Raw genomic sequence first — 24,697 nt, 5'->3', positions numbered from 1 at the left:
CCTTAAAATTGTTTGTTGTTTTATTTTTTGTTGTTGTATGAATTATGTTTGCTCCATGTATAGCATTTTGTATACAGCAGTGGTTGTTTTAAAGTACTATTGATACAGTTTAATTGAGTTCGGAAAAAAAAAAATGTAAAAAGGGATTGTTTCACATTTGCCGTGGCCAGGAATTAGAATCACGGCCAACGTTGTTAACAAACCAAGCAAACAAGAAGGGAGAACTGTGCTGAGTCACTAAATATTGAGTCCTTATTACAATCCATATTATGTTCCTGCTCTTGGCTAACATGGCAAGTTTTTTTTTTCTAAATGTGATTCATTAAAATGGTTGAAAAAAGTATTAATGCGTATGATCTGGTGAAGTCTTGAGATGCAACGGAATGATGTATTAACTAGGTCATAGTCATTGCAAGGATACCTGAGGCATTGGTGTGGGAATTGTTGCGCGGAGTTGACCTTTCGAGTAAAAGCGAAGTCAATGGGGAAAATGTGATGGTGGAAAAAGGCTGCGTTAAAAGCTGCGCAGGCGCCACGGGGGCATCGCGCCATAACTCCATTACAGTCATTGACATTGAGCTAATTGACTCATGTCGTCTTTCACCAAGGGTGACATGACTTTGAAATGAGGTTAGGGATAGGATGAGTGATGGAGAGAGGATCGGGTGAACACGGTGAGGAATGACTGTCAATGGGGACAAAGTCAATGTTAAAACCGATGCTTTGAAATGGCAATCTGAATTGGAAATGTCGATTTAAGCAAAGGGTGGCCCAGTGGTCCAGTGGTTAGCGCGTCAACCTCACAGTGCAGAGATACCTGGTTCAATTCCAGCTCCGGCATGTTCTCCTTGGGCCTGCGTGGGTTTTCTACGGGTACTTCGGTTTCCTCCCACATTCCAAAAACATGCATGGCAGTTGATCGAACACTCTAAATTGTCCCTAGGTGTGAGTGTGAGCGCAGATGGTTGTTCGTCTGTGTGTGCCCTGCGATTGGCTGACAACCGGTTTAGGGTGTCCCCCGCCTACTGCCCGAAGACGGCTGGATGGGCTCCAGGAGGATAAGCGGATTGAAAAATGGATGGATGGATGGATTTAAGCAAAGTTCATCGAGTGTAATTCGGTTCCCTCAAACTGTATAAATAGTTATATTCCGATAATATGTTGTTGTTTGCCACCCTTTGAGAATTTGTGACAATCAAAAGGATGATCAGTAAAACATTTTCCCAAGGTGTGATTGTGACTGTGAATGGTTGTTCGTCACTGTGTGCCCTGCGATTGGCTGGCAACCAGTTCAGGGTGTCCCCCGGCTACTGCCCGAAGACCGCTGGGATAGGCTCCAGCACGTCCGCGACCCTCGTAATGATAAACGCATTATAAAATGGATTGATGGATCATCAGTTGAGAGTATCGTAAAGATTGCAAGGACAGGATGTGGCCCCGATCTGGATTATTGCAACGCTCCTTCGAATGACTTGTTTTGATTTTCTTTTGTTCTTGACATTTGTTTTCTTAGGTTTGACTTTCATAGGCCATTTATGTCAAAGGAAAAAAAAATTAAAATAAATAAGCAGTAGCCGCTGCCTGTAACTTCAGTTAAAATACGAGCATGTAATTGTGATTATTTAACATCCTCCCTGCCATCTGCTCAATGTATTGTGATACACAAGCGGCGCACGTGCGTATGAGCCTGATGATTACACAACAGCCGGCTTACTTTTGTGGTGGCAGTCGTCTCACTGCAGACACTGATGCTCCGCCAATTCCATTATTCAAACTTAGCTCGTAGGTTGAGCATATGAACCGAAACAAGCAGGCAGACAGTATCGGGCATCAAGTTCACATGTTTAAAATGAAGAGAATCCCAGACGTGCTTTGTTTTACTCTTCTGCGGAGATTGCTGTGCTTTTCGTCCCCAAATGAATGCGTACATGTCGGAGAGTGTTAATCGATGTGGTAATAGAAGATATTTTTTTATTTTTTTTTAAATCATTGAATCTTCAATCTTTTGTTGCCTTGGATGTTCAACCACTAAAAGCCATTACCACACATTACAGCACTGTTGCAAAATGACTATTAGCTTTTGCTCTCAGCAGTGGAACAACGGCTTGAAAAGGCTTTTGTTATCAGATTGCATGTTATTGCTGATATGGTTCGCATTATCTAAGAAAGTTTGACTTTGTCCATTTTGAATGGGTTGTAAACTGTCAGCTGAACTTTTAGTTATTCGTGTATTACCTCATGTGTTATATCAGCACAATTCAGGGGCAGTTTACCCTAATTGACAGTCCGACTGCATATGTACTTTTTTTACATGAACATTTGTGCTCTTGTTGTCGAAAGAACAGCAGTAGTTGACCACTTTAGGAATTGTTTGGATGTTGCTGTTTTGGGCCAAAGCACAGGGAAGCTGGGAAAACAGGATTGCAGGCAAATCTTTAACGAAAAAAAAGAAAAGAAAAAGAAAATAAATAACGCACCATGGAGCGTGTTACATGACATATGACGATCCCCAGAGACAGAGCAGGCAGAGCGCTACCAAGTTTTTTTTTTCATTTCCCCGGCACGTCATCGTTCAATAATCGATGAACTGAATTTACCAAATGAATCGGCGTCATTTACTCTGAAAACATTTACCCCTGTTAAACTTCATGCGTTTTACCAGGTTGCCCCAAAACCCTTGGAAAGCAGTACACTAGCTTTTTGGGCGTGGGGCTATTTAATAGCGCAAAAGGGACTCGAGGCCACGAAGTATTTCGAGTGGGAGTGGGTGAGTGCTGATTGTTAATCCAAACAGCAGAAAGTTGGCAGTAAAGTAAACAATAGGCTTAGCCGCATTAACCTTTGCAGGAGTTGCATCATTATTTGTAACACTTGCGTGCTGTTGTAATGGAATTGATAGAGTGTGTAAAGGCTCAATTTGCCATACTCTTTACTGATGTAAATAGAACCCAGTTAATTAGTATGTGTGTTTGAGGTGCACATGCCTTTTTTTCTTGTCGCAATTAATAGGCCAAACTGCACCCACGATAGCCATAAACATAAAAAAAAAAGCAAATTAGCAGATGTCAAGATGCACAAAGCTTTGGACCACATTATCGCCGCTTGAGTGCCTTTCAAAAAAAAAAACAAAATCTGGTGTTTACTGCCAATGTCCCATGCCTCATGTATTTAAGGTCTGATTACCTCTAAAAAGACTGAAAAATATATAGTTGTGACTGGTGTTAAAATCGGGCTGAAATTAACAATTGTTTTAATCATCAATTCATTCGTTGATTTTTTTTTCTGATTGACAGTACAAAATGCTCCAAGAAATGATTTAATATTCAGTTATTGGTTTTGCTCCAAAAAATTATTGTTCATTGTTCCCCAAAGTAACAGCGGAGGTTTTGTTTTGATTCAAGGTGAGGAATATTTACTGTTGAGATGCTGAAATTATGAGGTCTTGGACAATTTCAAGTGGATAATAGGCCAAACTGCACCCACGATAGCCATAAACATAAAAAAAAAAGCAAATTAGCAGATGTCAAGATGCACAAAGCTTTGGACCACATTATCGCCGCTTGAGTGCCTTTCAAAAAAAAAAGAAAAATCTGGTGTTTACTGCAAATGTGCCATGCCTCATGTATTTAAGGTCTGATTACCTCTAAAAAGACTGAAAAATATATAGTTGTGACTGGTGTTAAAATCGGGCTGGAATTAACAATTGTTTTAATCATCAATTCATTTTTTTTCCTGATTGACAGTACAAAATGCTCCAAGAAATTATTTAATATTCAGTTGTTGGTTTTGCTCCAAAAAAATATTGTTCCCCAAAGTAACAGCGAAGGTTTTGTTTTGATTCAAGGCGAGGAATATTTACCGTTGAGATGCTGAAATTATAAGGTCTTGGACAATTTCAAAAAAAGGTGTCCAAATGATGGATCAGTTCTGAAATAGAAGTATGATTGATGTTATTATTGATTAGTTGTCACATAATCATTGCGCCTCTATATTAAATGGTACAGAACACAAGTGGAAATCCGATATGCCTCATGTATTTAAGGTCTGATTACCTCTAAAAAGACTGAAAAATATATAGTTGTGACTGGTGTTAAAATCGGGCTGGAATTAACAATTGTTTTAATCATCAATTCATTTTTTTTCCTGATTGACAGTACAAAATGCTCCAAGAAATTATTTAATATTCAGTTGTTGGTTTTGCTCCAAAAAAATATTGTTCCCCAAAGTAACAGCGAAGGTTTTGTTTTGATTCAAGGCGAGGAATATTTACCGTTGAGATGCTGAAATTATAAGGTCTTGGACAATTTCAAAAAAAGGTGTCCAAATGATGGATCAGTTCTGAAATAGAAGTATGATTGATGTGATTATTGATTAGTTGTCACATCATTGCAATCATTGCGCCTCTATATTAAATGGTACGGAACACAAGTGGAAATCCGATGCCTCCCATGGATGAGAGCAGCTCCGGCGCAGCGTAAGAGAATGGGGGAGCCCTCCTCTAATTGGAATATTTATAGAAAATATCCTTGAAAGAGGTTCTAAAATTGGAGCTATGGCTTCAGGCTGCCTGCAGCATCTCTCTTATTTTATCTGCAATAGGGGCATTAGGTGACGCTTACACGTTTTTCAAATTCTCCTTTCATTCCGCACATTCATTTGGAACGTTGCAAGGTTTCACCTTGCATTTGAAGTGTGTTGATTATTCCTGACCAGCTTTTTTTGATCGACGCATGGAAGAATTTACACAATTATTCTATTCGTAATTCGAATCGTCAGTCGGGTATTTTCAAATGTCGGACAGGCAGCAAATTTTCGTCTGCTTCCATTTTACGGGTGCACAAGTACCGTATTTTCCGGACGATAAGTCGCAGTATTTTTTCATAGTTTGGCCGGGGGTGCGACTTATACTCTGGTAAACTTCTTAGCATGTTCTTTATGCTCTAGTTATCTGGATAACTCTTAATATGTTAAGTGAATATACCAGACATGTTCTCAGTTCGTTGTTTATGCGTCATGTACACTCATTCAGCCTGTTGTTCTGTATTTTATTTTTATTTTCAATTGCCTTTCAAAATTCCGTGGCTGTTCTTGGTGTTGGATTTTTATCAAATAAATTTCCCCCAAAAATGCGACTTATACTCCAGTGTGACTTATATATGTTTTTTCTCTTTATGATCCATTTAATGGCTGGTGCGATTTATACTCCGGAGTGATTCATAATCCGGAAAATACGGTATGTTTCATTGTACAAGACCAAACTTTTGGACATTCAAATGCTGTTTACGCAGCAGGACAGTGCATGTTCCCTCATATCACAGGTCCCTTTGCACGACACACCAGGAACTCAAAGGCCTTCCTGTTTGTTTGCTGACAGGAAACAGGAGGAGATCCATGCATAACAGAGTGACGGGCAATCAAATTCACTTGAAAGTACAAGCGGCCGCTGATAAATGACAAGGAACCACTGCTTTGACTTGGAACCTTGCCGTAATGTTTTCCCAGCTCCCGATGTCATTTCTGTGAAGGCTGCTTAATGTGACGGACTGTTTCCTTCCCTCATTAAACTTTGAATTGCATAGCAATTTCTTTGTCATACGCACGGGTCGCTAACGATCTGTCAAAGTATCAACCGTCACACGCGCGCCACATCTCTGTCCGTCTTTTGTCTTGCCCAGTCGCTGTTGCTCATCCTTGTTTCTCACTTTCCCTGATACAAGTTTTTGTCGTAGTTTTGATGTGGTCTTAAAAAAAAAAAAAAATCTTTAATTGTATTGATAATGATTGATCTTTCAGCCAGTCTTGTTTACATAGTGTCCGCCTGCCATTGCCCAATAGAGACATTGACCTTTCACACACAGAGCGGCGTACCCTTTTTCTTCCTCAGCTCGGCGAGCGACTGACGACTCAATTGGAGCCAATCATGTGGGAAATGTTGTTGATGGTAGCAGAGAAAAACACTCGGGTCTGTGTGAGTGGCACCGATGAGAGAAAACGTGACGTTTCCCTCTGATGTTCCCGTCCATCTAGTTTCATGGCCCCAAGCGAAGGGCTTATTTATTGAGGGGGTCCGCGTGTGAAAGACAGAGACGGCCTTGTGCGGCCACCATGTCATGAATCAACTGCTCCGGTGATCTCGTGACGTGCTGGGCCCTCTACTCACTGGTGGAGTTCAAAGGTTGACCCTGAAGATTTTCCCAAATATCCTGTTGAACAGCAAAAGAGTGTAGGTGTAAACTGGCCCGCTATGACTGGAATCATATGAAATTCTGCTTACGTACACAGTGAGGCCACCCAGCGCGGCCTGACCGGATGTACACCAGTTTATTAAAACAACCTTCGGCAGGGGTGTCAAACTCATTTTTGTCGCGGGCCAAATTGTAGTTCCGGTTTCCCTTGGAATGCCGTTATGAATTTTGGGAAACCATCTAAATGTTTAATCACCTCCACATATTACATACACAGCGCACAACAAATTGATGGATAGCTACTTTTTAAATCCGCATTCAGGAATAATGAGTGTTATTGTGGATTACAAATGACAATTTGAAATTTTGGTTCAGATTTTAACAAGCATCATGGAAGTTAACATGCTTGATTTGCTTTCGTGGGCCACATAAAATGATGTGGCGGGCCAGATCTGGCCCTCGGGCCTTGACTTTGACACCTGTGACCTACGGTATTGTGGACATGCCGTTTTGGTTTTCTTGATGATACGTTTAATGAAAGTCCAGCTATTTCCTTGCAATGCTAACTGAGAATGACATCTCATATTTTGCTTGCAATTCATTCCTAAATCAAAGAAGCTCTTCCTCATTTGAGCGTGATTCATTCTATGATTGCTGTCAGAATTTTGCATCATCGGATCTCATGCCCGATTGATCACTGAAGTCAAGGCTTAGATGCTGCATTCATGACAGCGTCGGTGTCGAGGGGTTAATCTTGCTTATCATGTGATTCCTCTTCTTCGATTATCTCCAATCACTGCAGATAATAACCATTTGACTGGGTGACCCCTGTCGGCGTATGCTATTCACCAGCGGAATAAAATGTGACCCCTCGCCCCGCCCCCTTTGCACTTTTACGCGTGACTTTCAAAGAGCGTAATGATGACTTTGGATCTCATTTGTTGCTAAACTGTCGAGCAGCCCGAACAGAAAAAAGAAAAAAAAAAAAACGGAGCTAACCTTCTGTCAGTGGGCTGTCCATTAGGTCATGTGTTCAAGTAGTCCTCATTCTCCTCTTGCTCTTGCCTATTTTTTCTCATAGCACTCTCCCCAAGGTACTATATGGAGAAAAGGGAAGAAGGGAGTGGACCAAAAAAAAAAAAGAGAAAAAAAAAAGAGCTGAGATATTCCACAGGGGATTGTGGGAACCCACTGATAAAGGCTTGCATCTTAATCCATCCTTAGGCCTGTCTTACTGTGTACCATGAGCTTTTTATGTGATCATTAAGGGTGTGTGCGCTCACATGAACACTTTAGGTATCAGTGTGCTCGTGGGTTTCCATATTTGATATGTAAATGTTGTATTTTTCGGCAATGGCGGAATGCGCTAGTTCAACACTTTGAATCATCTATTTCAAGGCACCGTTACTTAACATTCAGCTCATTATGACTTGTTTAATGGATTATAAGTGTGTTAAAAGCGCTAATGAAGGTAACTCGGTTCTCCTTTCGAATGCAGCATGCTAGGTAGGGTTCTCACTCGGGGCTTATGCCTTCAGCTGTGTCGCTCCTCCTCTGGCTTTAGTGGAATTTGGCTGATGTGTGCCAAGGGGTGGATGGGAGGGAGACTCTCATCTTGTTTCAGTGCTTTATGAGTCTGACGTGTATGTCGGTAATTGCGGTTATAGGTGATTAAACTCACGATGCCCTTCAGGAACCGTAGGCAGCTATCCGTCAGCGTCAAGTGGAGGCGCAACAGCAGCTCACTGAGCTCCGACAGGTTCATCTCAGCTCCTGACTCAGAGGCAGCTGTTTCGTGTAACTCTGGGCCATGTGACGTCGATCGGCAAATATTTTCGATCGAGCCGGGAATACAGACAACCGGTTGCCCTATTCAAATACACCTCCGTTGAGCGTCATCCTCTTGTGACTTCCCTGTAAAAAATGGATTTGATGCACTGTGACTGGCAGATGATCTGTCCTGGGTGTGCTTTCTCGATATCGATATTATTGCAGGATATTACACGTACGTTTTTATGATTTGATGAAAGAAGTACTTTTTTTTTCCTTGCGGCAAAATAAGTAAGCGGAATGTGCTGTCAGCTAATTCATTTCTTTTTTTTTTCTTGCGGCAAAATAAGTAAGCGTAATGTGTTGTCAGCTAATTAATTGTAATTCACCGAGATAATATCCAACTATTGACTGGTTTGACTGACTGGTCAAATTCAGATAAAAGCATACAATTCCATAAGAAAATGATTGCATGTCTTTGCCATATGCATGTTGCATAGGCCATTATCGTAATCTTGATATTCTTTCGATATATTGCACAGTCCTACTGTACACTGACAAAGGCTCGTAAGAGCACGTTGTAGCCCAGAGAGAACAAGCTGACTGTGCGCTTGTACATGTTTCTTTTTGTTGTTGTTGTTTTACAAAGTGCGATGTACACCGAAAATGCTCTAATGGGTATGCCTAGCCAGTAATTTCTTTTGTAGGTCAGTGTGATGCCACATTAGCATCTGTACATTTCGATCTCTTCCTTTTTTTTATTTATTTTTTTTTTAACTGTTGTTTTTCCATTCCTGGTTGTGTGCCAGTCCTGTTCTGTATGCAATGCTAGGCAAGTTGTGTTTATTAACCAAGTATCAATGTTTGTGTGTTGTGCGTGGGTGGATAAAGGTGGGTACTGGATTCAAGAATCATTTGATCATTCCCTGCTCTATGTATGTTTATGCATTCGTGCCTATGCGTGGTGGGCTTTTGTGCATACATTTGCAAGATGTGTTTGCATGTATAAACATGGATGTGTTCTATTTATACTGCAAAAAAAAAAATAAAAAATGGAGGCCTTTGGGCCTGTTGCTTCCTGGTCTAATTGGCGTGTTCTTCATGTATTTTTTGTGGGTGGGATATCAATGTGTGTTTGTAAAAGATCCATGACTTATCTCCAGAGGCAATGCGTGACCGTGGGAGTCCCGCAACTCATAAGCCCGAACTGACACTCCCAGAGCAGAAAGAGTTTTACCAGGCTGAGAAAAGACAGATGGCCAGGCATCCGAATTTCAGCGCATTACATGAATCTGAACCCCATATAAAAGATTTCTCCTTGTGTGGCATGGAAGAGCTGCATTTTTCGGTGGCCTTATATCTGTCACTGACCGCCCCATTAATTTGTAACGCGGCTTATCCTGGTGTTGTTTGGATGTCTCCCACTCACACAACCAAGACCTCTTAAACACACAAAGTGAGAGGAAAAAAAATTGAGTGAAACTCCAATGTCGTTTTTTAGCCTCGCAATGTGTTTTTGCGTCGCAAGGGCATACGAGTGAAATGAAGAACTCAGAAATTGTCTCTTAAAGAATAAATGGAAAACAACAAAAGCAAAGAGTCTTTAGTCATAAAGAGATTTGTCCTTTACCAGGTCAGTCCAGGTCATTATAGAGTAGCTCTCTGCATAAATGCATCATGCACAATTTGCATGAGCGGCGTCCGTACTTAACCCCGTTGATCATAATGGCAGTTACACTTGGTATTGAGCGTTTCTTTCTTTTTGCAATTGAAACAAATTGTAGTGGAAAAACCCAAGTCGATATTCCTTTTGAAAGGCTCACCGGACAACATGTATTTGTTGGACAACCGCCAGTGCGAATGCAACAGAAGTCAGCAGACTGGCCGTCTTCAGTTGACTGCTGTTAAGATTGACCCTGTCAGGTCGGCCGTTGAGGTGGTGTGTTCTTCGCCATGCCCCTCAACCTCCCCTCCCTCCCTTCTGCTTTTTTTCACTTGCATGCATCGGGCACCAGTAGCTCACACTCACTGCCGAAGAGTCTTCCTTCCAAAACCACGGCGAAAACCAGGGTGAACCGATGAACAACACTTGTGTCTTTCAAGCATGGCTGCCCATGCCAGTCATAACACCCTCGTTATTTGGTCGCTGTCCTGCAGCCAATCCCAACAAAATAAATCAGGCATCTAGCCCATGGGAGGCAAAGCTAAAAAAAAAAAAAAAAAAAAAGTGTCTGGATTTTTTATCGTTGCTAAATAGACCTTCCAGAAAATGACTTTCCCAGCACAACTGTCAAAGCAAATGCAAGTTGCATCATCGGAAAAAATGTTCTTCGCCCTTTGACAGCACTGAGGGATCCTTGTTCAACGTTCAAGTGCTGGGAAAAACAAAAAAATACTGGTGTTGTTGCCTTGTGGTACAAAGTGACGGCTTTTCTCATGTTTGAATTGTAAACAGGATTGCATTTGTAGTCCTGTTCTTCCAATTTTCCGGACACTTGATGTATTTTTGATTTGTGTTGTAAAAATAGCTGTCCAGGCAACAAATATAAACGTGACAAACATTTTGCATTGCACTACTTTTTATTATTTATTTATTTCGATTTTGACGGTAAAACTTGTGTTCGGGTCCTGAGTAAATGGGACAATGTACGCCCTCCACTTTGCAGAAAATCTCAAAAGAAAATCATGTGAAGTCAATTCACTGATTCCAGGGTCAAACCTGCCATGATCTGTTTGTGGACTTTAGCATTATGGTGAAGTGATTTGGTTTTGTTTCATGTTCTGCCTCGGTGTCCATGTCTTGCCTGCTCCTTTGGTTTACATCATAATGAAAAAGAACCTCGACAAGAACCGAGTGGGGATGGAGGGAGAAGAACGTAGACGCAGCGAGGCCGGGCAGATGATGCAGAGTTGCTAGAACTCTCGCTAGAACATGAAAGACTTATGCCTCAAACTGGGATTATTCTCATCTCCTGGGAGTTCCGCTGATGAACAGAGCATGCAACTGGAAGGATGTGGAAATAAATGGTTAGGGAAGTAGGAACAGATGAAAACGAGAGAATGGGAAAATGAAATGTAGGAGCCTGAGCAGCACCAGGGAGAGATGAAAGAGTAAGAGAGTACAGTCGGCTCTGACTCTTCTCTCATCTCCGTGGACAGCGGGTCCACGCGGAGGCCTGCTCATGCTTACAATTCTTTGTTGGCCACCTTCATGCTGACTCGCTTTTTTTTTTTTTTTTTTTATGTATTCATTTATCTTCAAAACATGCCCCGAGCCCCCTTGAAGAACTGCTTAGCAATTCCATTTCTGCACCAGGGACGAAAAATCAAACACTGTCCGGACAAATGCAATGGGACAACTGGCCATGACATCGATAAGAACTAAAAATTGGGAGAAAATATGGACCGACTTCTATCTTGTCTCGAAAAGCTTCCTGCAATATTTTGGAATTCATTTTGTGGAAATGTTAGCCTGTTCAATTCACGGAAGAACAGTTGAGCGGTCAGCCTCCGACGTTTGGTGGACGACCTGTTTTGTAATTTCCTTTCGAGCTCTTCCTCAAGGTATTAGGTTGTGCTTAAGATGTCAAGGAGGTCACAAAATTACAATTCGGATGATGATAAGGGTCACCAGATTGATTGACACGTTGATTGTCGTGATTTTCTATTTGTGTTCTTCTCATTGCACGGCTCACCAACCTTTCATACCCAATAATGCAACAAGTTAGATATGCACTTCCCAAATATCAAATTAGCTTAAATTACCTTTGACTAATGGATGAATTGCGTGGATAATTTTTATTCAGCAACCCCACGCTCACCATCTCAGCCTCTAATTCAAGAGCAATAGAAAGTGTGTCCAAACTTTTGACAAGTGGTCTATGTAAAAGACCCTCTGACCTCTTTTTCTAGTGCACTTAACTCCAGACACTTCCAGCCACCTGTGGGGCACACACAGTGTCTTTAAAGTTATGAGTTGAACTGGTTCGTTGAAGTGGCTGGTAACAACATTCCCAGCTTATTTACTGTGTTAAATCCAAGCTTTTTACAGGTTTAAGTCAATGTTTGTTTGTTTTTTCTTTCCCATGTTCATCTTAAGCACTTACCACAATCAATAAAATCTACTCATCGGTTATTGAAACCGTCAAAGAGGCTTTTATTTTTTTTTTTTGATTAACTTAAGCAGATGCAACTAAAGCCCCAAAAAAGATTTCACGCATACGCATACTCTACTGAAAAAAAACATCACTTGAACAAGCTCGTATGTACAGTCAAAGCGAGCATGTAACTTATTTGTTTACGATGGGCCAATAGTTCACATATTTAGTGTGTACTGGACAGAGTGTCTTTAGCGGAATCAAGGGAGATGTATTTGCTTGCTGCGGGTCAATACACTGATCCAAAGTACACTCCACAGACACACACGACATGCTGTACTCGTGCACACACGTAGATATGTGCGACCCCTCCTTCCTGAGCGAGGCGTGGATGTATCCCTGGGCCACGAAGCCTCTTCCTGCAGCACGTAGACACATCATTCCCATCGCCACCGAAGCCCACCCCCATTAACCTGCACTCCGATAAGCCCCCAAGGGTTCCAAAATGTTTCCGAGGCTGCTTTTTCTTCACCCGGCTACATGCTTCGAAATCATTTAGCTCGATATACATCTTACATACACCCTTTATTTTTCTATCGATTCCAGCATCCTTTTGCTTATTTTGCTCCTTTTCCTTTTCACTTTAGCGGCGGTCTTTTTTTCCTGAAAGGGAGACAGAAAAGGGAATGTCGGGTCATGGAGCTCAGGAAACACGGAAATGAGAGCCAAGTAAAATAACGTATGCAGTTGGAGGACTAAGATGTTCGTCATTAAATGAATTCAAGACAATCCCTTGACAACAGAGAAACGTGTCCACTTTTTATGGGCGATGATACCTAGCCCGACAACTCCCAGATAGGGGTTAGCATGTGCGCAATGGTCAGCAACATCTGCTGCGGCCCTCATCCTGCTGTTTTCGCATGCACGGATGCACAAGCGCAGCATCTTGTTTTGATGTGGTGAGTGCCTCCCAGAACAGGAATGATTGTTTATTTTCCCATTCTTCAATACACAGACTACATTGCTGAAGACCATGAAAAAAAAAGCATCTATAATTAAAGATGAATGAAAGGTTTCTTTCTCATTGGCTATTATTTTCTCAATTACATGTCCCTCAGGGTAACTATGATCACTTCAAAAAGAATTATATACCCTATTTTTCGGACTGCAAGTCATTCCGCAGTAGCAGCAGTCAAAAACATGCAACAAAAAAAAACAAAAAAACAATGTCACTCTGGAGTATATTTTGCATTTTGGGGGGAAATGTAATTGACAAAAAAACGAGACCAAGAACAGTACAGCTCAGATTTGCCCCCAAAATTCCCATTCCTTAATGATCGGCGCGTTCACAAATACACTGCCAACGCAGTCTGCTTCACCCTGATCATTTGGAGTTGTTCAGTCATGCTGTTCGGTGCCCCAAAAAGGCGTGCCGGAGTCCATCGCGTCAGTGAGTGCAAATGGAAACAGTTCAAGTATGAGCTGCTGATTGCTTTGTAAAAATTTGGAAATGTATTGGCAGGGAGCGTGCGCTGCTTCTCAAATACTCTACTTTTAGAGTGTCAAAGTCCATCCATCCATTTTCCGATCCGCGTATCCTCACGAGGGTCGCGGCGGGTGCTGGAGCCTATCCCAGCTGTCTTCGGGCAGTAGACGGGGGACACCCTGAACCGGTTGCCAAACAATCGCAGGGCACACAGAGACGAACTACTGTCCACGCTCACACTCACACCTAGGGGCAATTTCGAGTGTTCAATCAGCCTGCCATGCATGTTTTTGGAACGTGGGAGGAAACCGGAGTACCCGGAGAAAACCCATGGGGAGAACATGCAAACTCCACACGGGAAGGCCGGAGCTGAAATCAAACCCTGCACCTCTGCAATGTGAGGTCGACGTGCTAACCACTGGATCACTGGGCCGCCCCGGTGTCAAAGTGAATTTCTTAATGAACCCCATGTTATAGCAGCCAACTGGTTCCGTTTTCATCCGTGACAGAAACTATTTTCTTTTCAGTTTAAAATAGCTCAACTTAACTAGAATCATGCATAACATTGTGGCCAAAGGTTGAATCCTGGTCGGTTATTGCACCTTTTGGTGCTGTAAATCCCTGTTGTGACTTACGGGAGGCTGCATGCTGAATTTGTGATGCGTCACGCATTAGCTACCATGACGACTTCTTTATTTTCTTCAATCCAAGACTATGCTTTCTGAAAGTATCTGTTGATATATGAGTGTGTGAGTATATTCAAGCACTTAGAGACAAACTCTTCTCAACTGTGTGAGCGTGCATTTTCAGGATGTGGATGTAGCCCATGTATCAATAGTTCAGATCTCCACTCAAACAGACACTTGACTGTAATTGTAGGTTAAAGAAAGAGCTTTTACCATCAATCAGGTTTAAGGCCTCTTGACAACTTAATAATGCTGCAAATGTAGACTCCATATCACAAGAAAATCCATGGAATGCATCAGTCTGTCTGGAAACACACCACCTGCACCGGACCTGAGTACTTTATTTATTGGCAAAATCAATCAACCCAAATGGATATGCACGCGGTGTAAAATACAGGACCAGTCAAAAAAGGGTGCGCACAAACTTTTGAACAGTACTGAAGGTTCCGCCATGTGCTGTGCATGTGTCCTTTGCCACGATCGTGCTGTCATTTCCGCTGTTTGCATGTGTTTCCTTTCGTACTCGTACAGGAGTAGTGGAACGTAGCTGCATCTTGATACTTGTGTTGAGGCAGTTTATCACCCTAACGTTGAATTTTATCAAGTCAAACATCTGATAGCAAAGCTAACAACCATGTGAACGCAAGATCAGATTTCACTCAAGTGCTGCTGTTGCAGTCATGTTATCTCTCCCTGTGTTTGGGCGATTTGACCGAAAGCTTTCTCGTGTGTTTTGGCAGTGAGAGAGCGAGATAAAGGGGCCCGGGTGGTGATTTTCACCTCAAAGAGGAAGCTTGATGAATCAGAGCTTCCTGTCAGCCTTGCACTGCCACGGTGACTTGAATTCATACAGATGTGCAATTCATGACCAGAGGTCTCAAATCCAGGTTCCAGAAAGTAGAAACTCACGGGGAGCTCATTTACCTGCCGCTTGAGTTGAAGCACCTGTGGCTAAAGTCAAACTGTGGCAGGGCAGCGTTTTTACTTTCTGAACCTGCATTCACGACTATATTTTTATTTTTCCATCCATCCATCCATTTTCCGGATCCGCTTTATTCTCACAAGGGTCGTGGGGGTGTGTGGGGGTGGTGCTGGAGCCTATCCCAGCTGTCTTCGGGCAGTAGGCGGGGGACACCCTGAACCGCTTGGCAGCCAATCGCAGGGCACACACACAGACGAACAACCATCCGTGCTCACACTCACACCTAGGGACAATTTTAGAGTGTTCAATCAGCCTGCCATGCATGTTTTTGGAATGTGGGAGGAAACCGGAGCACCCGGAGAAATACCACGCAGGCCCGGGGAGAACATGCAAACTCCACACAGGGAGCCGGAATCGAACCCATGACCTCTGCACTGTGAGGTCGACGTGCTAACCACTGGATCACCTCGTCACCATTTAATTTTTTTTTTTAATTAAACTAGAATTCCGCATACAGCTGTTCTTTTTTTCTTTTTCTTTTTTTTTTTTACTCAGTCATTTACGGATAAGCTAGCGTTAGTGCTGTTGGTAGTTGCACGACGTCACGTTGACATGAAACGAGTCCTCAAAGAGAGCAGACGGGCATCTGTTGCAAATGTAATCCCCCTGATGCCTGCTCCACAGGCCACAGAGATAAATTATTGCTCTGGGTCTTCTTCTTGATTAAAATACTATTGTCCATTTGATGTTCCTGTTATAAGTAGCCGACCCAAAGGACAGCCAGCGTTGTTTGGCGATCCGGCTGTTTTTCATTTGTGTATTGCTTCTTTTTCACAGTACTTTCTGTGCTTCTACTTCTTGAGCCCAGCTGCAGCATAATAGATGTACTAGTTCTCTTCAGTGACACATATCCGGAGTACAGATTAGACACAGTAGGTGATCCAGTATGGATGAATCCGCTGCTCTCTGGCCATTTCGGGCTGAGGCTTCACATCATTTTCTCCAATTTCAACTCACCTTCTGTTCTGAAGCCTTTCTTTAAATAGCGACAAAATTCATATTTAATATGCTTGCGTAACCAGTTAAAATTCATTCACACAACAGTGGGGGAGGGTGGGGGCAGGTTCAGTCTACAAACCGAACATCAGGTTACAGGTTTTTCTGTTCAGTAGTCTTAATGAATTGGAAACTGTTTTAGGTGGATTTGAAGACCAAATACATTCTTTCACTATTTTTGGAGAATCAGGACGGGCCAATATCATCTTGCAATACTTTTAGCATGTCGGCTTGTTTACGTCTTTTCAACCTGCTTTTCTCAGCCAAGTGTGCTCAAGCTTGTCTTGCACCGCTCTCCTCACAGCGCCGTTGCTGTGAGCTCCCAGCCAGAGATGACGGTATCACACTTGAGAGCTGAAGAGAACAATTAGGCCATATCAGAAGACTGGAGTGCTGCCAGTCGTCGAACTGTTTGCAATAGCTCCAGTAATCTGTGGCTGTAGTTGGCACCCGGCCATGGCCAGCCACAGAGCCTCTTCAGACACTTAAAAGTCACAAAGGGCATGGGCATGCCTTAAAAGCCTCTGCTTTCATCCACGTCATATTTGGGCAATGTGTGAAAACTGGAGGAGAGAAATCAACTAATAAGGAGGGCGAGGGAAATATTTAAGTCTTTAATGAGGGCAGAATGGGGTTATATCAACACTGTGTATCAAAATGATTGTGGCCCACCTACTGCAAAATGATGGGTGGCCCGTTTTGGTTCTTTTCTGCCATCTAGTCTACATTCGGAAATGTTTGTTTTGCACCTACAGGTACATTTGAGCCTGCAAGCTGGATCGTGGATGTCAGCAGATAGGGGCGTTAAAGGCAGCCCAAAGAGGGATTGAATACTTTTGATTTGAGTTGTCAAGGCTCAGCTGTTCGTTTTTTTTTAGCCAGTCTCTGTGATCGCAACGTGTCTTGACAGGCACCTTGCTCAATCCTCTCAACGTACTGTGAATGTAGGAATGTGAGAGGCAAAAGAACCCCCCCCCCCCGGCCCCTCCAACATGTAGTGTGTTTTTAATTGGAAAGCCATTGTAATATTTACCCTCTGTTCTTCCCCTTTGCCGCTATTAGTTTGAATTATCCACCATTGCATTGTTATTGCCTTTAGCATGTACCCATGTGTCAATTTTGTAATAAGGTCCTATTATAAATCATCAAAACAGGTCAGTGATAGCAGCTTCACAGGAAGCTTCAAATGCCAGTATTTTCCTACATATGATCACTTCATTTCATTTTATTTTGAAAGGGTCCGTTGACTTTGTGACCTTTTTTTTCAAACAATCAGACTGTCCCACACTTGAAAAAAATAATACATCTCTTATTGATGAACTTTGATGATTCATGAACAATCTGTTTATTGAGAGGTAAGGTCGCGTGACATTGACTGAGCAGTGAGCCACTGTGCTCCACGGAACATTGAATGAAATATCAGCTCTCTGTTGTCATGGTGATGTAGATATCAGCATAAAGACTCCGAAAATGAAGTTGTTATACCAACTTGTGTGTTATTTTGAGCTCTGGGTTTTTACGCAACGGTCTGACTCGCTTGGGATTGTTGCTGAATTTTTCTCCACTCTCCTTTCTGCTTCCTCTGATGACTTCTGGAGAAATGCTAATGATGAGCGTCTCATCCTGACTCCGCTGTGGAGCTCTGTGCATTTTCAAAACTGACTCACCTGCTTCTCCTAAAAGTCCCTGTGAAAAATGGGAAAATATACTTGGCACCTTGAATGAAGAGAAAACAAACAAACAAACAAACAGTTTTTGACCAGTTTCCTCTCGGAGGAGCCACAGTTTACACGAACGTAAGCATAAGTGACTCATGGCTGTTATTTACTCTGTAGTCAACCCATGAATCGTATTTGTATTTTTTTCGGTACTGGTTGCCACTCACCAGCATTGTGATTCTCTGTTCTGATATTCACTATAAAAGCACAACTGTCACACAACACAGGACAGTGTTGCGTGTGTTTCATCATAATCACACTTTTGCGGTGATTTTGGAGGATGCTTTTATCCTTTGCAACAAGCCATATCCTCTCAATCATCCATTTATATGAAACATCCAAGACTGCAACAGCAGAGCACAAATTGGCAAATTTCCTCTGCGCATTCATACCAAACAACAGAGGCTAGGAGCGAGGGGAAGAAGCATTGTTTGGGAATAAGAGGTGTTTGTATAGAGTTTGGAGGCGGCGAACAGGGAAATCTGCAATGGGCTGCAGGAGAGATTGCTCCTAATTTGTTTATTCCAGCTGTCATTCTCTACATTGACATCGGTTGACAGGCTCAGGCTGCGTCGAACAACACAGATGCAGTCTTGCGCCCCATTTCAATTGGTTTGTGTTTGTGTATGTTGGCATGAATGAAACCTGGATGACGGCCACTCTCGCCTTGGATGCCGCAACAACTTTCAAAAAGTAATTTTAGGACACTTTCCGATGGTTTTTCTTTGCCCTTCCATCCTCGAGTGTGAAGGCAGGAAATGAAGAGAACACTTTCCCCTCTGGCTCCAGTTTCACTCTGGCGAGCAAGAATTAACAAGCAAATGCAGACATGCATTTGTTTTACCGTGAGATATTTTGTTGCAGCGCTTTGCGAACATGCTTTGATTCATGTGAATCTGAAAGATGACTATCTGAGAGGGTGTTGCCATTTTTGGATAAATGTTCTGCTTTCATCCAAATGAAAGGGATTGGAGGGAGTATGAGAGGATGAATGGGACCGAACACGATCCACCTTCCAGTCTGTTATCCCCATAGAAGTTGAAACTGGCTGGGAATCTGTCAGCTGAGTGCCTCCCCAAAGCCCCCCGCGAACCCCCTGCTGAGACCTACAATGGCAGATTGGCAACTGTAATACCACAGCCCTTTTTATCTGCCTGAATTAAAACTCAATTGGAAAGGGGTTGTGGGAATTGCTGGCTCACGGAGAGCTCTTTATTTATTTGTTTATTTGAGCAGGAATTATGTGTGTGGGCGCATTTTCGGGTGGAAAAAAAAATGTAATTGGAGGGATAGAAGCTCGAGGGGTATCAGTCAAAGGATTAAACACTGAACTAATACAGCCTGATGCAGAGCTGTTGTTTGGCCTTTATTAAGAAGGATGTGTGTTTGTTTTCAAAAGGATGAGGTCTGTGTGTGTGTATGCGCTCACAGGAAGTGCTCATGAGGCAAGCAGGATGTGCAGGGAAACGTTGGGCTGAGTTGAGTTGGCAGCGAGCTTGCTGCGCTGAGAAAGGCACAACACAGGGATGTAAAGATTCACCCTCTTTTACAAAATGCCCCTGGACAAAAAAAAGCAAACATGCGCGCGCAAGTCATGAAGTGTGTTTTGGAATCGGACATCTAACTGCTTTAATTCAGAGAGTCTAACAGCAGGCTAGACCCGATTTCGCCACTGAACGCAGGCCGGCTGCGAGAAGAACTGCTCCGCCGCTGTGGGAGTGGTCAAAGCCTCCTTAAATCATAGCCCATCAAAAAGGCTCCTTTCATTCCTTTTAAATGAAACCCACTAGTAGCACTCCAGAGTCTCAATGTGGCATAAGCCCATCAGTGCCGTGAATCGGCACATGGCGAACACCCATCATCACGGATCATTCTTGTGTCGATGGTCCAACACACTTGAGCTGATAAAGTGAGTGAACAAGGACAAGGATGGAAAGGAAGTTTTTCAGGAGGCTGAAAAAAAAAGATACTGAGTGAAAGGCATTGCTGAAAGATGACATGAGCAGGGGGCGACGGGACGTTGTTATCAGTGCACATATGACCCTATCACCAAATTCGCTGTTCTTGCCTCTTCCGTATCTTGCTTGTTGACAGCTGATGGGATGAGGGTTCTCAAGAGTAGGACTTTTCTCTTTGAGGCAGAGACAGAGAGAGAGAGAGAGAGAGAGAGAGAGCGAGAGAGAGAGAGAGAGAGTTCTTGCTTGCTATTGAGCTAGCTATATTTCATTCATTCTTGTTTCGTTGATTCACTGAGAGGTATTCGGTACTTTATTGGTCAGATGTGAGAAATAGAGACTGTCTTGTTACCATTCTGCACTAAAACAGAGAGTAAGGGTGCTAAACATTTGTATAAGTGACACTTGTTGCAATTACGTTCCACTCGGGGACATTTTAGAAGGTGTCGGAGGGCTAAAACTATTTTTTAAATAAGATTTTTATATGGTCTCTCTTCAGTGTGGGTTTTCCCCATTTGCAAGTGGGTATGTACAGTAGTATACCACCCCACAATAAATGGAGTGTCACTGTCATGTTCTTTTTCTCTGTTCGGCCTTTTTCAACTTTTTGGTCCAGTCTTTTTGTATTGGTTCTCCAATGGTGAAATGCTGTCAATGTTTTTATTGATCAACCTTTTAGGATTTGTTGTGATACGTTCATGTCTGTTGTGTCGTTAATCGTGATGGAGTGATTGTCATTTCCTCTGTGAACAGACTCATCAGGTCAGATGGGCTCTTCACCCCTGGGCTCACCCACTTCCCATCGAGGAATGCACCCATCTTTGCTCAGTCCAACCAGCATGGGGCCCTCCGGGTCTCTTCACTCTCCCATCAGCACGTTGAGCTCGCCCATGAACGGCCTGGCCTCGCCCTTCTCTGTCATCAGCTCGCCCATGGGCCCCCACTCCATGACCTCGCCCGGCATGGGCTACGGCCCCAGCGTCAGCCCTCAGGTGAGTCCTGGAACAGACACTGACGCATGCATACATGCGCTGCTGCTTGCCACTGTAAACTTGGAATGAAGTCAGAGTTTAAGGATGTGCTTTTTGCATTTAGTCGAAAATGCTAGACGCGTGCACACAAAGTTTCTTTATTCATACATTTATTTCACAATTTTCATTCCTTTTTCTTATTGTCAGGTTGGAAAAAAAAACTACAGCTGTCCCATTAATTCAAATTTTATTGATGTGTCTCAGAAATGCAAATTGCACATTGCTGACTGTGACACACACTTAATTCTCCTAAGTAAGCCCCATCAGACTGAGGCTCTGCTTTGACCCCGTGCCACAGTTAATCAAGGCCTATTCAACTTGGAATCCATAGTAGTATTTTAGCTCTGTCACTCTTCTGCCGTATCAGAGACGCATTTGTCACTGTCTGGCTCCACACATTGCCTCTATCTATCTAATCTTCTTCAGTACTCTCTGCGGTCGTCTTTTTTTCCCCCCCTTCATCTATTTTGCATCATCTTCCCCGTTCTGTCATTTTCGTTCATCAATGTGCGCTACTAGTTTCTTTGGAATTAAAACGCACACACATACTTGCCTATACTAGGGCACGCACACTCTCACACACATACACAATTAAGACATCAAAGTCTGCATTGGCCCAATTTCCGCCTTGAGCCATATCTAAAATTGAATGTTTCTTTTAAAATGCAGTTGCTGCCCTTTTTTGTGCTTGCTAATAATTGTGCAATGTGAAACTATTTCAATGGACTATTCACACAATTGGAGGGCTTATCGCTCCCTTCTGAGTTTCAAACTAGTCTGGACTATGGTTATGGTAACATTTTTTTCCTTTAATTGCTAGAGAGTCGATTTTCAAGCATATATTAATACTTTAAAACTCTCTCTCTCTCTCTCTCTCTCTCTCGTCAGTGAAAAATAAAAGAAAAAAAGCTGTCTATGCAAGCATTTGATACAGCCCTTCAAACCTCCAAACATGCACAAAATATTCCATCATTGCATTATTTATATTGATATAATATATCTATATCTATATCTATATATATATAGAGATAGATATAGATATATATATATAGACACACACACACACACACACGCACACACGCACACACACTCACAGTGCAGAGTTGCAGGGTTCGATTCTGGCTCCGACCTTCCTGCGTAGAGTTTGCATGTTCTCCCCGTCCCTGCAGGGGTTTTCTCTGGGTACTCCAGTTTCTTCGCACATTCCAAAATCATGCATGGCAGGTTAATGGAACACTCTAAATTGTCCCGAGGTGTGCGTGTGAGCGCGGAAAGTTGTTTGTCTGTGTGTGACCTGCGATTGTCTGGCAAGCAGTTCAGGGTGTCCCCCGCCTACTACCCGCCGGGATAGGCTCCACCACGCCTGTGACGCTCGTGAGGTTAGGCGGAGTACAAAATGGATCTATCGATCTGTCGATGATTGTTTTTTTTTCTAAATGGACTTTGTAGCTGTCTGCCGTGGTGAAGGAGTTGAGTCAAAAGGCAAAGCTCTCAATTTACCGGTCCATCTCCGTTCCGATCCTAACCTGTGGTCACAAGCTATGGGTTGTGACCAAAAGAACGAGATCCTGGATACAAGTGACCAAAAAAGGTTTCTTCCGCAGTGTGTCTGGGCTTTCCCTTAGAGATAAGGTGAGAAGCTCGGTCATCTGGAAGAGGGTTAGAGTCAAGCCACTTCTACACATCGAGAGGAGCCAGATGATGTGGCTCGGCATCTGATTAGGATGCGTCCTGTACGCCTCTTTAATGAGGTGATCCGGGCATGTCCCCCCGGCATGAGGCCCCGGGGTTGGCCAAGGTCATGCTGGAGAGTTTATGTCTCCCGACTGACCTGGTAATGCCTTCGGATCCCCCAGGAAGAGCTGGAAGAAGTGGCTGGGGAAAGGGAAGTCCAGGATTCTCTGCTAAAGCTGTTGCACCCATGACCCAACCCTGGATAAACGGTGGAAAATGGATGGATGGATGGACATTCTCATAACATGTTTTCAGGTTCCGTGATGCCAAGAATGCAGGAATAGGAAAGTACAAACAAATGTCTTATTTTTAAACGGACTGTTTTTTTCCTGCACATGAAATTTAAAATGAATGTGTTGAAGTCCCGGCCCTATTATTGCAAGAAGACCGATGCATTCATTAGCATGCATCACGCATTCAAATTCTGCAAAGTCCTCTCTCTGACACAATGGGCGATGTCTAATGTTTGATGATTTGAGCCTTTAATCCATGAATGTTTGCATATCTTAGACTACTGTAGCTGTTCGGTGTTGCATTTTGCGGGTGGAGAACATCAATTTGATGTGAGAATGTCATTCTGAGGGTTGAGATGTTGGCGACATACACGTCTCTGGTCATGCAGAGTGATGCGACATGGGAGAATGAATTGCATCAGGCGATCACTGCTATTTGATCACAACACTCGCCTGACTACTGTTCTGCGAGTTAACTGGAGCAAAGTCACACAAACGGGGTCTGTATTCTTCCATAACCCCTACAGCAGCGTCCTGTGAAACTGCCCCCAAATGCTTACCGCATATAGACAGTTCTCATGAGAATTTTAGGAAGCTTACTCAAGAAAAGTAATGCGCTGTAATTGAGAGAGACTTTGCGGCTGGACAAAATAACAATTGTAATATTGTATCGGATCTCACATGTTCAGTCATAAGATTTGCTGTTGAGGAGGTAAATGAATGTTATAAGTGATTCCATCAGTACTGATGGAAAGTCCATTTTTTCAAGGAAAAAGCAAACTTTTTAAAAAAATGATGGACAAAGCATTGACGGAAGTGGGTTTTTGTCCGTCATTGTCAACGCCGCTAACCCGATCATGTATCGCCGGACTTCTCAGTCCGTCGCTGCCCGTTTCACTGATGACGGATGGACACACGGCCACCTGTGGGGGCTAAGCGCACTGCATTGACTATGTCTGTGAGATTATGTATGTGTGTTTATTTACATACAGACCTGATGATTATGTTTTTTTTTTTGTTGAATCTTGGTGAAGTTATTTATTTCAAGATTATTATGCAAACAGTTACTTCCGATTAGGAGCAGGCAATTACTTACTTCTTGTTTTGGGTCATACGCTGGTGAGAGACTCCGAGAGAGAGATTGCATCGTTATTTCACGTCGTGTCTCATTTCGGATTTATCCACTAATAGGTTACAACAGGGGCCCCCAACCTTTTTTGCCCCACGGACCGGTTTATGTCAGACAATATTTTCAGGGACTGGCATTTAAGGTGTGGCGGAAATAATACAACAAAATAATATGGTATGAGCTGCATGAAAACTGGCGTTTTCGAAATATAATAATAAACACAAGGAGCGTCTAATCTGGCCGCAACACTCCGATCGCTATGGCAATGTTTAATGCCTTCAAAATACGATACAACGCAAATTCAAAGTGCATGAAAATGACCACTCACCACAGCACCGAGCTTGATTTTCTGCAACCAGACGGTCCCATCTCGGGGTAATAGGAGACAATGACACCTCAAGTGTGTGGTTTATGTCCAGTCTACTTCGAAATTTTGTTTTCGTCGCCGTTGCAGCAGAAAGCCCCCGCCTCACACAGGTAGGATGTTGGAAATAGCAACAGTGCTATTGTGGCGATCTCAGAGTATTCAGCCATAACTTTAATCCAGTTGTCTCGAACGTACTTTTAAGGCCGCCGTCATTTGCGATCTCCAGCAGTTTTTTTTTTACTCATTTTGCGAGCTCCTGCGTTTTGTTTTGAAGTAATCGGCCACGTGATGGAGAAGCGTGGCTTGACGTGTGTCAAGCGTGACACAG

General features: G+C 42.9%; 1 protein-coding gene across 2 annotated transcripts in view; it reads left to right on the top strand.

Moving 5' to 3' along the window:
• rxraa (retinoid X receptor, alpha a) overlaps positions 1-24,697 on the top strand; it is an 87,370-nt gene that overhangs the window by 32,566 nt on the left and 30,107 nt on the right. For both annotated transcript variants that reach the window (XM_019893884.1, XM_019893892.1), the window contains one exon: positions 20,629-20,867. In XM_019893884.1, coding sequence (XP_019749443.1) covers positions 20,629-20,867 — 239 coding nt within the window. The remainder of the gene's footprint in view (positions 1-20,628; positions 20,868-24,697) is intronic.

This window comes from Hippocampus comes, unplaced genomic scaffold (genome assembly GCF_001891065.2).
Source record: "Hippocampus comes isolate QL1 unplaced genomic scaffold, H_comes_QL1_v1.1 scaffold123, whole genome shotgun sequence".
NCBI classification, from domain to species: Eukaryota; Metazoa; Chordata; class Actinopteri; order Syngnathiformes; family Syngnathidae; genus Hippocampus; species Hippocampus comes.
This window is presented reverse-complemented; position numbering and strand designations above follow the sequence as displayed.